Source organism: Hippoglossus hippoglossus, chromosome 19 (genome assembly GCF_009819705.1).
Source record: "Hippoglossus hippoglossus isolate fHipHip1 chromosome 19, fHipHip1.pri, whole genome shotgun sequence".
NCBI lineage: Eukaryota > Metazoa > Chordata > Actinopteri > Pleuronectiformes > Pleuronectidae > Hippoglossus > Hippoglossus hippoglossus.
Window position 1 is genome coordinate 6,947,487 of NC_047169.1, and position 13,965 is coordinate 6,961,451.

General features: G+C 40.2%; 1 protein-coding gene across 4 annotated transcripts in view; it reads right to left on the minus strand.

Moving 5' to 3' along the window:
- Positions 1–839: 839 nt before the first annotated feature.
- Positions 840–13,965, minus strand: part of LOC117752513 (zinc finger protein 385C-like) — a 34,271-nt gene continuing 21,145 nt past the window's right edge. For 2 of the 4 annotated variants that reach the window (XM_034569867.1, XM_034569870.1), the window contains exons 2-8: positions 10,494–10,648; positions 8,998–9,105; positions 5,160–5,340; positions 3,291–3,659; positions 2,988–3,193; positions 2,709–2,807; positions 840–2,156 (exon numbers count right to left, since the gene is read on the minus strand). In XM_034569867.1, coding sequence (XP_034425758.1) covers positions 1,926–2,156; positions 2,709–2,807; positions 2,988–3,193; positions 3,291–3,659; positions 5,160–5,340; positions 8,998–9,105; positions 10,494–10,648 — 1,349 coding nt within the window. In that variant the 3' untranslated portion in view covers positions 840–1,925. The remainder of the gene's footprint in view (positions 2,157–2,708; positions 2,808–2,987; positions 3,194–3,290; positions 3,660–5,159; positions 5,341–8,997; positions 9,106–10,493; positions 10,649–13,965) is intronic. The other 2 variants (XM_034569869.1, XM_034569868.1) reach the window with 2 other exon arrangements.

A 13,965-nucleotide genomic window follows, 5' to 3' on the forward strand; every position in this document is an offset into this window, starting at 1 on the left:
TAAACCCAATATTTAAATCTAAACTTGCAAAAGCCTTTATAAAAAAAATATATATATATATCGTTTGGACATGCAGTGGCTAATTTTTTATACAACTAATGTCCATGATACAAATAAATGTTTGGATTTCAATAATTGTTTTTATCATTATTTGTATTTACAGTTCTTCACCTCTAAAATAATGCTTTTATAAATATTTTTAAATAATCTATAAATAAATAAAGACATTTTATTAACATTAACTTTCCCAAAATATTAGGTCTATCATGAAAAAGTAATATGATTCTAAGCAGGGTTTGTGCATTAATAATAAACATATCTAGTTTGAATTTCTATTTTTTAAATTGCCATTGATTGATTGTCAACCTGAGCCACAACTAATATTGTTCACAATTTGTTGAATATCAGTAGAGGGCACTAGAGCACTATACAATCAGGGATATGCTCCTGTGTGAGGAACACATCCGCAATGACTTTTGTTGTGTGTTAGTAGGTGGTGATCAGTATTTCAGAGGCTTTACGTTAATACTCAATTACAAGTGCAACTTATATGAGGCTTGTGACCTCAAAACATTCAAAGTGCTGCTTGTTACAAGCTGATCCAAAATATATAGATTTTCTCAAAATTAATGAATTTAAATCAGTCAGTGACCTTCGTGTAATCTATAGTAAAATATGATCACACTACTAATGTAAGTTATTGCCTGAATTAAAGTTCTTCATATATTCTTGTCCACAAATATATTTATAAATTAAGTTCTGTTCACTAATACACAATACAACTATAATCATATAAAGAGATTCATGCCTTCATAAGAAAAGAAACCATCACAACTGTGTAAAAAAAGTACCATTTATACGTTTTTATCGAATACAGTACTGACATTTTAACACATAATAATTTACATTATTGCAATTAATGCAGTTACACTGGTCATGGATTTTACACTAGTCAGGGGACACATCAAAAATACATATTGCTTATGATGATTCAGCACAACCAGGTGGGAGAGAGAAAAATTAAATAACAGTTTTTAAATACAACTTTATACAAAAAAAAACAAACATGATAAATATTGTCAGACACATTTAAAATGTGGTTAATTCTTTTTTATTACACTCTGGATAACAGTTCATCTCTCCATATTGCACAAACAACCTCAAGCTGTTGCAAAATCGTATTCATATAACCATCCCCTGAAGAGCTATTTATAATGGCTCATGTCAAACAAAATCAAGTTTCAAACTTTAAATAACTTTAAACATTAAAGCATCTCATTGTATGCATTACATGTAGTGGGTTTCCATAAAGCAAGCATTCTTGGCATCATTATCATGGTGGTGGTTGATTGTCATCTCATAACACAGAGAGCAAGTGAGAAAAGAAGAATGTATATATTTATCTAAAATAAATATCATATACGTCTATCGTTGGAGGGTGTTCTATGGAAGTAGCCAGTTCCATGGGAGATTTACATCATTTAGATATGTTCATGAAAGCAAAGATGAAATATTGTACATGATTGTACGTTTGACTAGAAAGATCTCAGAATTAAAGAAATTTGGCAACAAACATTTAGTGACATTTACACAGCCTAGTGTATCTGTCTATTATATTCTTATAAATAAAAGGATGCTTGTCATTATGGCTTCCATGTTCCCCTAACCCTGGGGGAACATGCACTCAACAGCTTGTCGAGAGGAAACAGCTGAGTAATGGTCCGTCCATTTTTAAGAAGACAAGACACTGGTCAGTCAGCGCTGATACCCACACCAGGGGATTGTGGCATACTGTTCCCATGAACCAGCCAAACTTAACATGCTGACATGTTGCCCTCGCTGTCGCTGCATAGTGTCTTGTTGTCACTCGGGGGGGCTTTGGTCCAGCTTTGGCACGGTTGGGTCCTCTGGCCTTTGGCTCAATACTAGTAAGGAGAGAAGATTATGGGTGCATGTGTGGCCCTCAAAGGTCCTGGGGCAGGCCTGAAGAGCGTGGGGCTGATCAGGGGACCCTGGAGGATGGCTGTGGGGCCCGGCTGCAGTCGTAGTGCCAAGGGTCCGTGCCCCATGGTGCAAAAGGCAGCTGGATTGAGGGGGCTGGTCAGGAAACCTGCTGGCAGGGCCTTACAGAGATGCTTCTGCAGGGCCAGTTTAGTCTGACACACAAGACAAAAGATTTATTTAAATTATACAAAAAGCTCTAAAGGCCTTTTCACCGTAGACACATTTTTTCCATGCAATTAATTCACTTGTTATAAATATTTTTTCGAAGCAATATCTAAAACAATGCAAGCTTTCACATAAGTGACGGAATTTAGCTGTGCAATACATTTTTCCAAGGTTTCGCTTCCGACATGTTCACGTTTAACCAATCACAGTGCGTGTTGTTGATGAGGTCACATCTTGAAGCAGTCGTAGTAGAAGAACCACTTCGACCTCTATCAAGTCTGATATAAAGATTTATTTAATATATTTGTCTTTAGCCATTGATCACAGTTATTACAAAACTGGGACAGACAAACAAACGTGATCATATTCAAATAAAATACTCAAAAGAGAAGTAGCATTTCATAATCTGCAACTTATGTAAACAGTGGGTATATCAACTTGAGTATATGTGTATGTACTGTTTGTATGTGGTTTAAGGGCCATTTAGAATATATACAAAATAAAAACAGTCAAATATGGTGTGTGTGATAAATTCTTACCGCTAAGATTGCACTGGCCTGTAGTTTATTATAGGGGCTGAACTTTGTCTTGACAGGCTTCCCAGCCAAACGCTCTTTGTGTCTCCTGCTGTTCATGTGCTAAAAGGGGACAGAGCAGCGATTCGGTCAGGACAGCTCTGACTCACACGGCGAAGAGCCCATTACTTCACCTTGTACAACACAAAGGGTAACCGTCCTGTCTCTTTAATTACCAGTGGTCGGCCGTTTAAATAGCAGCAAAATTAGTCACATTAATTATATTTGGATCAACCCACATACCTGCTTCAGCTGTGTCTCGGAGTTGACGGACACCTGGCACAGTTCACAGTGAAAGGGCTGGCTGGACACGCAAACAACCGCTCTGGTCTTGCTGCCCATCCGCTGCTTAATTCTGCTGCTGGCGGGTCTGGGCGATGATGTCATCTTGACCCTGCGTTGTGACTGGCTGCTGTTCTGACCGTCCAGCATCTGTTTATGCTTGGAGCCTGATGCAGCCAATCAGAGAGGAGGAGGAAATGTCAGATTGATAATCATTTATAGGTTAAAAAATGTTGAAGTAATAAAGTGTTGTATAGTACGTACCACTACAGTGAGCATCCAACTGGGAGCTGGAATTGACTGTCACTTTGCACGTAGGACACAGGAGAGGTTTGTTTTTGTTGCTCTTGGCCTCCTTAGCCTCATCCACCTTCACCACCTCCTCCTCCTCCTCCGCACCTCCCGTGGAGCCTCCCTGAGGATCAGAGCGTGGGGCTGAACTGGTGGCCAGGCTGATCCCGTCCACAGGTGGACTCTCTGAGGGTAGATCAGAAAGCTGAGAGCCAGGGGAGACCTGAGGGGAGCGGAGCAAGGAGTCCACGGCTGTAGGTTGAGAGGAAGGGGGGGCTGCCAGTGAACTCCCCTGGGTGATTTCAGTTTGCTGCTGTGCAGGTGGAGAAGACAAGGTTGGGCCTGAGGACGGAGAGATAAAAAGAGGTTGTGCTTCACGACAATTCCATATCTATCTATCTATCTATCTGGCTTGTAGCATATACAGTCTACAGCCTGTATGGGTATAAATAAAGCCCAGATGAATTGAACTGAAAATGTATTCTGCTGGGAAGTTTAGCCAGAGGGGAGGAAAAAAATGAATTCTTGATTCATGCAAAAACTAAAATATAAATTATTTCCCCTCTCTGTGTTTATACGTCATTCTATATAACTGACCTGTCATTTTTTATATGTTCCCTTTCTTTCATATGAGCCTGTCATTCTACATTTCTCACCCTCATCAACTTATTTTTCTTCTCTGCTCTATCATCTCTCTATAATTCAGACCGTTCCCTCTTTTTCGCTGCCATCTCAATTTTTCTTCACTCTGCCTCTCTGTCGTTGGTTCCCTGTCTCTTCTGAAGCTCCCTCTGTCACCATCAATCAACAACCATGGCAACTGGTGAATGTAACAAGCTTATCATTATGTGGTTAGAGGGAAATTGATAGGTGCTGAAAGAACATGGGAGAAGGAGATCAATAAAGCTCGACCGGAGTAAGGAAAGGGAAGATGGCCACATTTTTTTCCCGTCAGTCAGAACAAGAAGCAGAAAGACAAATAACAGAAAGAGAGTAAAGAGACCGGAGTCGTCAAAATCGTACAGTTTGGAGGCAAGATGCTGAAGATTCAATAGTTAGAACATAAAGAATATGGAAAAGGTTCCAGGGAAGGTTTGACCATCTAGGACACTCGTGTGTTTTGGTATTTGAGAATTTGTGGATTTTAACAATCTTAAAGCAACAGCATGTAACTTTTACTGAGCAACAGCGCCCTCTGCAGCCACACGTGGTGATTAATTCTGATGTGCATGCGGCCGCTGTAAGAAATTCCCCAAACTCTGTTTAGAATTCTTCATATTTATGAAGTTTCCTTGCTTAATATTGGGGATAAAAGCTGGATTTGAATGACTTCTAAGTCTTTTTAAATGATCTGCAGTTCTGCAGCATCACTCTTGAAATTGCTGGAGCCTGTTTCTGACACTTAAAGCTGTGACAATACACCAACAAAAATCTTAACTTTAACTGTTTGCTGGTCATCATGCTGCCACCTCTTCTTCTACACAATTTTCTACTCTCTCTGACAAAGTCACAACAAATCTTCTAACAGGGGCACGGAACCGCCAGAGGAAGTTGTGTTGAGCTGCTGTTGATTTACAAGCAAAAACCAACATCAGAGAAAAAAAACCCAACTGCATTCTCCAGATTTTTATTCTTAAGTGCTTTAAGGTTTCTCATCATGAAGAATGTCTTTGCATGATGAGGGTAATTACCTATCTGACAGAGCCAATGATAGCAGGACAGGTAATTAGCCAGATGAGTGACAGCAACCAAGCCTTATTGCTTATGTCGCTTCAATTACCACTAATTACTCACAGGATGGAGCGAGGGTGATTTAAAAAACAAACAAACTACGATTTAAACCTTTTTTGTCTTTCATATGAGAAAGGTCTCTTGGCACCGTTGCTCCTCCCATCATGCCCCTCTCTCGGTCTTTTCCCGCTGTGGATGGGCCGTGTCCGTTCTTGTGCCGGTTCCTCTGGGTCTCCAAGGCCTTTAGCTTGCGAGCATGTTTGTGACCTTTGTAGTGGGCCTCTGCCTGGGTCTAGCACACACGCAGATACATACACGCAAGCAGAACAAGCAGAGTGGAAAGTCAATGGACAGCACATGCACGGAATCACTGAATTAAAATGATTAAAAGGACAGCATGAAATCAGTAAACTGTAATCGTTCCATCTGTTCCAGCTCTGTGGCTTCACATGCTTCTATGGAGTTGGGAGGGGGAAAAAAATGATGCGATCAAGCGTTTGACTCGAAGGAAGAGTCGCATCACCATTTCGATCATCGCCATCGTCATGGCTGTGCACAAATGAGCATCAGTTGGACTCATGGCGTCTCATGACCATCCACTGAGCTCATCATCTCACTGATTCGTTCTGACACAAAATGGCCTGTGTCCGTTATGCTGCAACACGAAATGACTTCTCCGCCTTTCCGCGGCGAGAGAAACAACATTTGTGGCAGCGTGACAACAGATGCATTCAGATTTGGGATCTGTAGATAAAAGACGTGCTCTACAGAGGAAGATCAGTGTCCAGCAAACGTGAAGTGCACCAACAGTGAAACAAAAACAGCCGAAGCAAAAACACATTCATCTTGGAATCCATACAGACATCACATATCTCAGATTTTTACATGAAACACATCAAATACAGTTTAGTTTCTCATTGTCCTCTGTGAAAAAAAGCCTCTGACCTTTTCTCCAGAGATGGAAAGTACAAATGGCTTCAGCAACTTGAGAACAAGCAGAAGTCATAAAGGATATAACACTACATATTTTTTTATATTGTGAAAAATCCCATTAAAAGGCCAAACCAATATTGTCTGTGTAGTCAAAACCTGATATAGTATAGTTTATATTAAATAAACCTAACCACTGAAAACAGACCCTCATAAATGTTCTAGTTACTCCTGTTACAACTCAAAATTAGAAATGCATATCTCCACCAAGGCTAACTGGCCACTTTATCAAAAATATTGCATACAGATCATTTTCTGCATCGGTTCCAGATTTGAACTTTTCATAGATAATAGCACTCTACACATGCCGGATTTTCTCATAAAGATCTCTGCGTTATTTCTTGATAAATTCACAAAATGCTCACAGAAGTCTCACCATGTTAAAGAAAGTGAAATAAAAAATCCTGGATACGCCCCATTAATCAAAAGTTAATGGGTTCTTCCTCAGCCAAATTTCAATAAAAGTGGCTCAGTAGTTTTTGCATTATCCTGCTAAAAGACAAACAGCAATACAAACAGAACATCAATGGCAGCGCTCATTTGTTTCAGGAGTTTATTAAGTCCTTCATAAAAATTAATGGATTATTTGTGACACATTTTTAAATATCTGTTTACAAGGTAAGGAGGGTGGATGACTTATTCACTGTTGGTTTTGTTCTTTTCATGGGATTTGTCAAAAATAAAAAATTACCAGCCTTTAAATGTTGGAGAGCACATTTTAGCAGCACCGGTGCCTTTCTGTATATGAAGGACACGAGTGCGCTCCCTGAATCAACATCGTAAATCAGTGTGGATCAGTGTGTCAAGACTTCAAGTGTCTGGCTTCCCACGAGGCCGTTAGATAATTTGTCATTTGCTCAAATTATCCATCCTAGTTATCAAGCACACGCTCTGCAGCCTCTGCTAATGCACATACAAACTCATAGTGTGTGTAGGTGATATTTTAGTGTGTGTGTGTGTGTGTGTGTGTGTGTGTGTGTAGGGTGGAGGGGCCCTAAGTGTCCCCATCAACACTTTGCATAAAGCTCGGCCTGCTACACAAACAGAAAGGGCAGCACCGTGGGTTGAGCAAAGGGTGCACGACCCCTTTGGCTACGCTGAATGTCAGTGCACACTAACCATTCAGGGTGAAGTCGCTCTCATCTGCATAACTACCCAGCATGCCAGTGTAGTATGAGTTTACTATGTTCTACCATAGTAACTTAAAACAAAAAAACCAAACAAAGTATCCCAGGACTGCTAAACACAAATCCCCAGGGACTGCTGGGCCTCGGCTGACCTTCATTCAAGCAGCTTTATGCATTCTCACACCACTGAGGCCCTAACGCTTCACACACAGTGAGCAACAACTGTCCTCCACAAAAGGGCAGAATAACTTAAAAAACCAAGTTCAGTCGTTCATGCTATTGTTCACTGAGTTTACAGCTTTAAAAAGGAATCATTTTGAATATTTCCAAGTCCATATACACTTTTCATGTAGCAGCATATAGGTTTCACTTATCAAAAAGAAACCTATGTACGACTATATAGTGTGTGTATATAGTCGTCATCAAGTCATCGAGTTTTGTCTTAACACTGAACGAACAGCTTCAGCTTTCTATTAGGGTCAAATCAACATTATCATTCGATGCACTTAATGTGTGTTCATCTGGTTGTGGATTTTATTTCCTGTGTACTTCTCTTGTTTGGCTTAGCATGGCACGTTGGCACAAACGCACACTATGTTGTGTATTTGCTGTTGTTGTTGTAACGCCTGTCTACTGTCAATCGTAAAGTTCTAGGCAGTACAACCCAAATGATTGAGCTAAAAGATGCTAAACATGTGTAGAACTAATGGGACTACTCAGGTTAATAAGTGATAACGAACAATCAGAGAGTAATACCGATTTAAGAAGCATTAAAAATGATTGTCCAAACATCTCCTCATTGACATACATTAAAATAAATATGATAGTCTGCTGTTACATCAGGTTTTTCCTTCATCTCATAATATCAAGCTGAAGCTGCATGTCCAACATGACAAATACAGATGGACGTCTCTGACAGCGACACCTTCCATTCCTCCGTACCACACAAAGCAGTGAGTATAAAACACAAACAGACTTCAAACATTCGGAACTATTCCTTTAAATCACATTTCTTTGAGGGGTACAAATTCCAGCCACTCAGTGCTGCCCCCTGTTGGGACCTGGTACCTGCCTGCAACTTGGCATCCACCTCCTGGGTCAGGCTGCAGGTAACACAGAGGGGGGAGGAGGAGAGAGCCTGTTAGCTAAAAAAAAAAAAAAAAAAAAAAAACTGACAACATGACTGTATGTCCAAAAGTGAAGAGCAGAGCAAGAGAGAGATGAGGAGGTAAGGAAGTGAGGATAGTGTGCGCCAGTGTCCTAGTTCCTTCAAGTTTCAGACTGCACACAAAGAAGAGTCATTGTCATTCTGCCAGGTTCCTCCTGACAATATAAATGCTAATATGCATAAATGAACTCCACAGGAACGGGAGCCAAATGAACTTGAAAAGGGAGGCGTGATAAGAAGGAAAAAAAGCCACAGAATTAGCTGACTGGTTTTTCTTTTTAAGAACTCAGCAGTCGATTAAAAAGAAAAAAGGAAGCTGTACGATTGGACCGATTAGAGGAATAACCTGCTTCAAGATTGTTTTCAGACCACTAGGATGAAAACATATTAAATGTGGAGAAAGAACAGGGACGTCTGACGGCAGGAATAATCAAAAGATGACTTTAAGATCACAACACGCATCAGGAGGGTCAGAATGTTTTACACTCATAGTGAGATAAAGCTCATTTAACAATCCTTTCACGTTGTGATATAAAAATGTCTCAGGTTGATTTAACGAATGACTAAGTTCTGCTGAAATCACGACTGTGTCGTCAAAAGTAGTTTTCCCACCTTCCAACAGGAAAAAGAACACGCTGACTGATTGAACGAGCGTCTGACTCACAGTGGAGTTGAAGCGCAGGTGACAGATGTTACAGGAGATGATGGGTTTCTTCTTGGGGGGGGTCACGCCAAAGGTATGGTTGATCACTGCCTTCTGCACTGGGTCCATCTACGAGATAAAACACACACACGCACATACACACATACACATATCTGAATAATTTGCACTTTGTCTGGCACATTTTACACAGTTTTTGGGGTTTGAATGCCTGTTTATGTTTTTCATCTTTTATGAGTTACATCCTTTCAGCACTTTGGCCCAAGAAAAATGTCCCCATGGGGACAATAAAGTATATTTGATTTGATATGTGATGTTTTGGTTTGAGGGAGTTGTGCAAACAGGAAAAAAAGCAGAGACAACCTACAAGGGCACAAATGCCATTGGAATTTCTTTTTATTATCAGCAGATATTCCCAATACCATCAGTAAAATGTATTTGCCCCAGAACCAATTAAATTTTGTAGCAGATCCAGATAAACCGACATATTACAGCTATTTTGACATTTCACAAAACCTTCAGTGAATAATTCACGGATCTTGATGAAGACAATCAGCTTGATTGACTTTGAGGGGACTCTTGGGCCTTGGTGGAAGTCTCCCGAGTGCCATTCTAGTTCCACAGTGTGACGTTTTAACATGGATGACTTTGGCGAAAGAAGATTACTTTGACTTTAGTATTTAGTCGGCGGCGTATATTAAGATGGAGAAATTACAGCTCAATTAACACTTTTTAAATATCCTTTTCTGATCAGTTCTATTCACGGAGGTAATCCCTACAGTGCAGCCGTGTTGGTGGAGTCTTATTTTTAGCCTCTAAGTGTCAGACAGGAATCTTCTCTCAGCCTCCCACTTGTCTACGTTTAGTACTTTTCCTCTGATTTGTCTCATAAAGGGTTAAAGCTAAATGTAGACTAAATGTACACTATTAGTTTCACCATTCGGAACCAGACCAAATGCATGTGTGTGTGGGAGTAGTGTTATCTTAGAGATGTCCAGATCATGTTTACCACTGGAGCGAATATGACAACCTGCCAATATAGTCCAGGAGAAACATTTATATTTTCCTATATAACAAGGGCTACAAAGTGCACGTTCCAAGTCAAATAAAGAGGATTATATAAGACATGCTTCTGCGTCACGGCTCAAACCAACAAGACAAATAAATAAAAAGCTTAGAAGTTGGTCTTGCAAACAAAACAAGCCCTAAATATTCAGAGCACAACATTGAATGAAAAAATGTTTCCTCTTGTAAATTGTTGCCTTATACTTAGTTCAAGTTGACAGCCGCCGGTACTCAGACATCACAAGAAGCTGATCTGCTGCTTGTGTTTTCTAATTAAAATCATGCATCATCTGAGCTTCTCGTTGAAGTTCTAAAATATTTACCATTCTGCTACAAGTTGTGGATAATGTCTGTTTATAACACACGTATTATGACGCAAGCTTATGGTCAATTGTGTTTGGACAAAAATCAAACAATTTGATTCGGTATCTCACCGTGTTGAAGTTTGGGAAGAGGCTAAGCGGCGAGGAGCCGTTGACCCTCAGTGGCAGAAAGTGCTCCAGCTGGGCGTGACTCTGCGCCTGGAGGGGTCGACCCGGCAGAGGCAGGGATCCCAGGAGAGGGTGGACCTGACTCTGGGACAGTGCACCTTCAGGAAGGGAAGAGAACATTTACATGAACACATCGCTGGGAAAACTGGTTCCCTCTAACTTCTCTGTCATCTGATTAAAAGGGAATTGCAGTGTTTTTCAACCTCGGCCCTGTGTTTGTTAATTGGGTGTGTAAATGAACGATGTTGTATCACATTTGTGGATTTTCTTCACATGAGCCCACCTGAGCTGCTCATCCTTACACACACAAAGAGAGATTTTAGCACAAAGCATATGAGCTCAAGATCCATCGCCGCAGTGAATGATTCACTCAGTAAAGCTTTAATGACTTCGGTAATAGCAGGGGATAAATGATGAGAGCCTTCGCGTGGCCTTTTCCCGCTTCACGAGTCCATAGTTTATCTTGACAAATGTCTCTGGCCTTTAAACACAGCACTTGTGTGTAATTGTGTGGTTTGGTTCCTCCTCGGATCCTGGAAATGTGTCTCTCTAGATAAAGAGGAAAGGGACTTTGAATAAGGGGTTAGGATGAGAGGTGGACTGTACATACATATTTTCGTTTGGTCTTATTTGGTCACCAGTTTTCCATCTTCTTGCACACATTAGTTCTGTAGCGTTTATTTTTGATCAATCCCACCATCACATTTAGCTTTGAAATCTCCTTCCACACGACCTCTCATCTCGCTTCATTTTAGTTGCCCTAAATGCTTTTAGACTGCTCGTGCTTCAAGGAGCCCCATGGCATGACCTTTGTCTGGACCCAAAATAAACATCACTGCGCTCGCATGTAAATTAATTCAGTCTTACATTAGCATGGTGTATGCTTAAAGTATTGGTGGAAGAATAACATAAATATAAATAAGCAAAGGATCTGGATCCAGTTTAACAAGTTATCCTAACGTTCAGTGGGTTTAACGGGTGCCTTTTGAAGCTAAAACTCAATTTTTGAAGTGCTTGAAATATTATGAGGTTAAAGAAAATTTGTGGATGAAAAATCCAGGATATTACATTAAACACAGCCATCTTTGTTGTACATTACAATATTTAAAAGACTTGGGTGGGAGGTTTGGCTGTAGCAGGATGGAAATTGTCAAAAGGATGTTGATGAGATGGCTGAAGGAATCATAGATGGATATTTTGGCATTAAAAAAAGTGAATAAAATTGATGGCAGCTTCACCAACTGCACATTTAGGAAATATATTAGGAACCCATAATTTACATATGTGCCCCTTCTGAAAAGTGTATCTCCTTTAGCACGAGATAGTGAATAAAATAAATAAATAAACAAGTTTCAATGAAAAAAAGAACATGGACCAAGAGAATAAAACAAATGGCAATTATCAAAACATATCTATAAGACACTGTTGCAGATTATTGTACCAAAACAGAATATCAATAAGTGTATTGTTCATGAACAGCTGGATACATTCTGCAAATACTGCAGTGAATGAATCATAGAGTTGCAGTCTAAAGATGTTTTTTCAGCACAACAGGAGAACACATTTCCCAACTGTGCTTCATCTGCACCTCTGGATTTCATGTGTTATCTCTGAGGAAAGAAGCAGGTTTGGAAGTCCTTGAGCATTAGCATGTTTTTTTACTAATCTGGTCTCATATTCAAACTGGTTCTTAAGTCTGAGCGGAGACACAGGAACGGAGGAAAAGGGGAAAACAACCTACTAAGGTAGTTAATGAAGAGTGAATTCTCAATATAGGCGCATGGCTTTAGCAGGAACATGAAAAGGAGCTAGAGATCATAGATGTTGAGTTGTTGAATGAAACCGTTCCATGCAAGTGAGCCGATGTTTGCTACAGGCAAAAGATGATAAAGCAGCAGCAACAGTGAAAACATCATCGCCTGCAGCAACAAACGCCTGAGGGTCTTTTTTTTTCCGGCAGGGAACTAAGCAAGATATAAAAACTTGCCACAAGGTATTTTAAAAATCTGACTAATCCAAAACCAATGTCTTAAATAGAAGTGAAATGTGAAAATACTGTATAATTGGGTATATCAAATAAAAGTCTTCGTGAGCCATGATAATAAAAAAGCTTGCATGACAATTCCCATGTTTAGCAAGCATGATTGTATATAAACTGTATATAAACATGGTTGACATGACAGCTCCACAAAAGTAAAGCCAAATCATCTTCATCGCCTCCTGGTGGCTAGCTGCAGTACATGTCGTAAACCCTGCCTCCTCCATGCTAGTGGATGGGACATGGGTCAAACTAAAATGTCAAAGTACAATAAATATGTTTTTCTCATTTTAGGTTTACAAAAAACGAAGGAAACTGATTCAACAAACCACAACTTGCACTGAAACAACTTCTATTTGAGTAAAACCCATGAATAATAATTGGCAGGCGCATCTCTTCACTACAAAGAGGAGATGCATGTGACCAGAGATAAATACAGAATCACAGAGGAGGGTCCTGGCCATCGAAAGAAGAAGAGAACACAGCTGCCGAGGGGAAGACAGAGTGGAAAACAATATGAAATATGAAGAAATTGTTTTTATCCCCATCAAATAAACATTACTGTTTATTTTATGTATTCAGGAATTACAGCCACTCTGGTACTTTGCAAGTATTTCGATTTGAAAATGAAATGAGAGGCGTGATTATGATTATTACTGTGTATTTGATCGTGCATGTACAATGTGCAACACATCTCCCTGGGAAACACACACGTATGCAAAAGACACACACACGCACGCACACAAAAGCAACACGTGTTCACTGATTGAATTTGTTTTTGATGAATTCCATTTTCATTCAAATGCTCCACCAGGACTGTTAATGTAGCGCCGATCTCAATAAAGTATATTGAATTGTGTTACACTGAATAAACAGCGAATGACGGAGCAGCGAGAACTGGGGGAAAGTAAAAGAGAGAGAGACACAGATGAGACAGTTTCTTTTCCCCTCCTCTTCCAGGCCGATGTGCTTAATCTGCCTGTCAGTGTGACTTTTGGGGACATTGATTCCCCCCCACACAAATCTGAAATTGATCTCATTAATCTGCTCTGCATATATTCACAAAGCACGGCAGAGCGAGATGTTTAATTAACTGCGTTTTCACCGAACAAACTAGAAACTGCCATCGTCTGTGTAAATGTGGATCAGGCGAGCAGAGGAACATGCTTCTGACAGGACTGTGCCTCCAGTTACCATCTCATCTGCATCCACAATTTGGGCCCTGGTTTAACCATCTGAGTGAATAGTACAAAGTGCATTTGCTTTTTGAACAACGTGCACGATGCAAAAAAATGACAACTGCATCAGTCTGAGACTAGCGGAGAGCTTGTGTCCGGGCGTCACGAAGGCTTTATCCCAGCGAATCCGACAAGATTG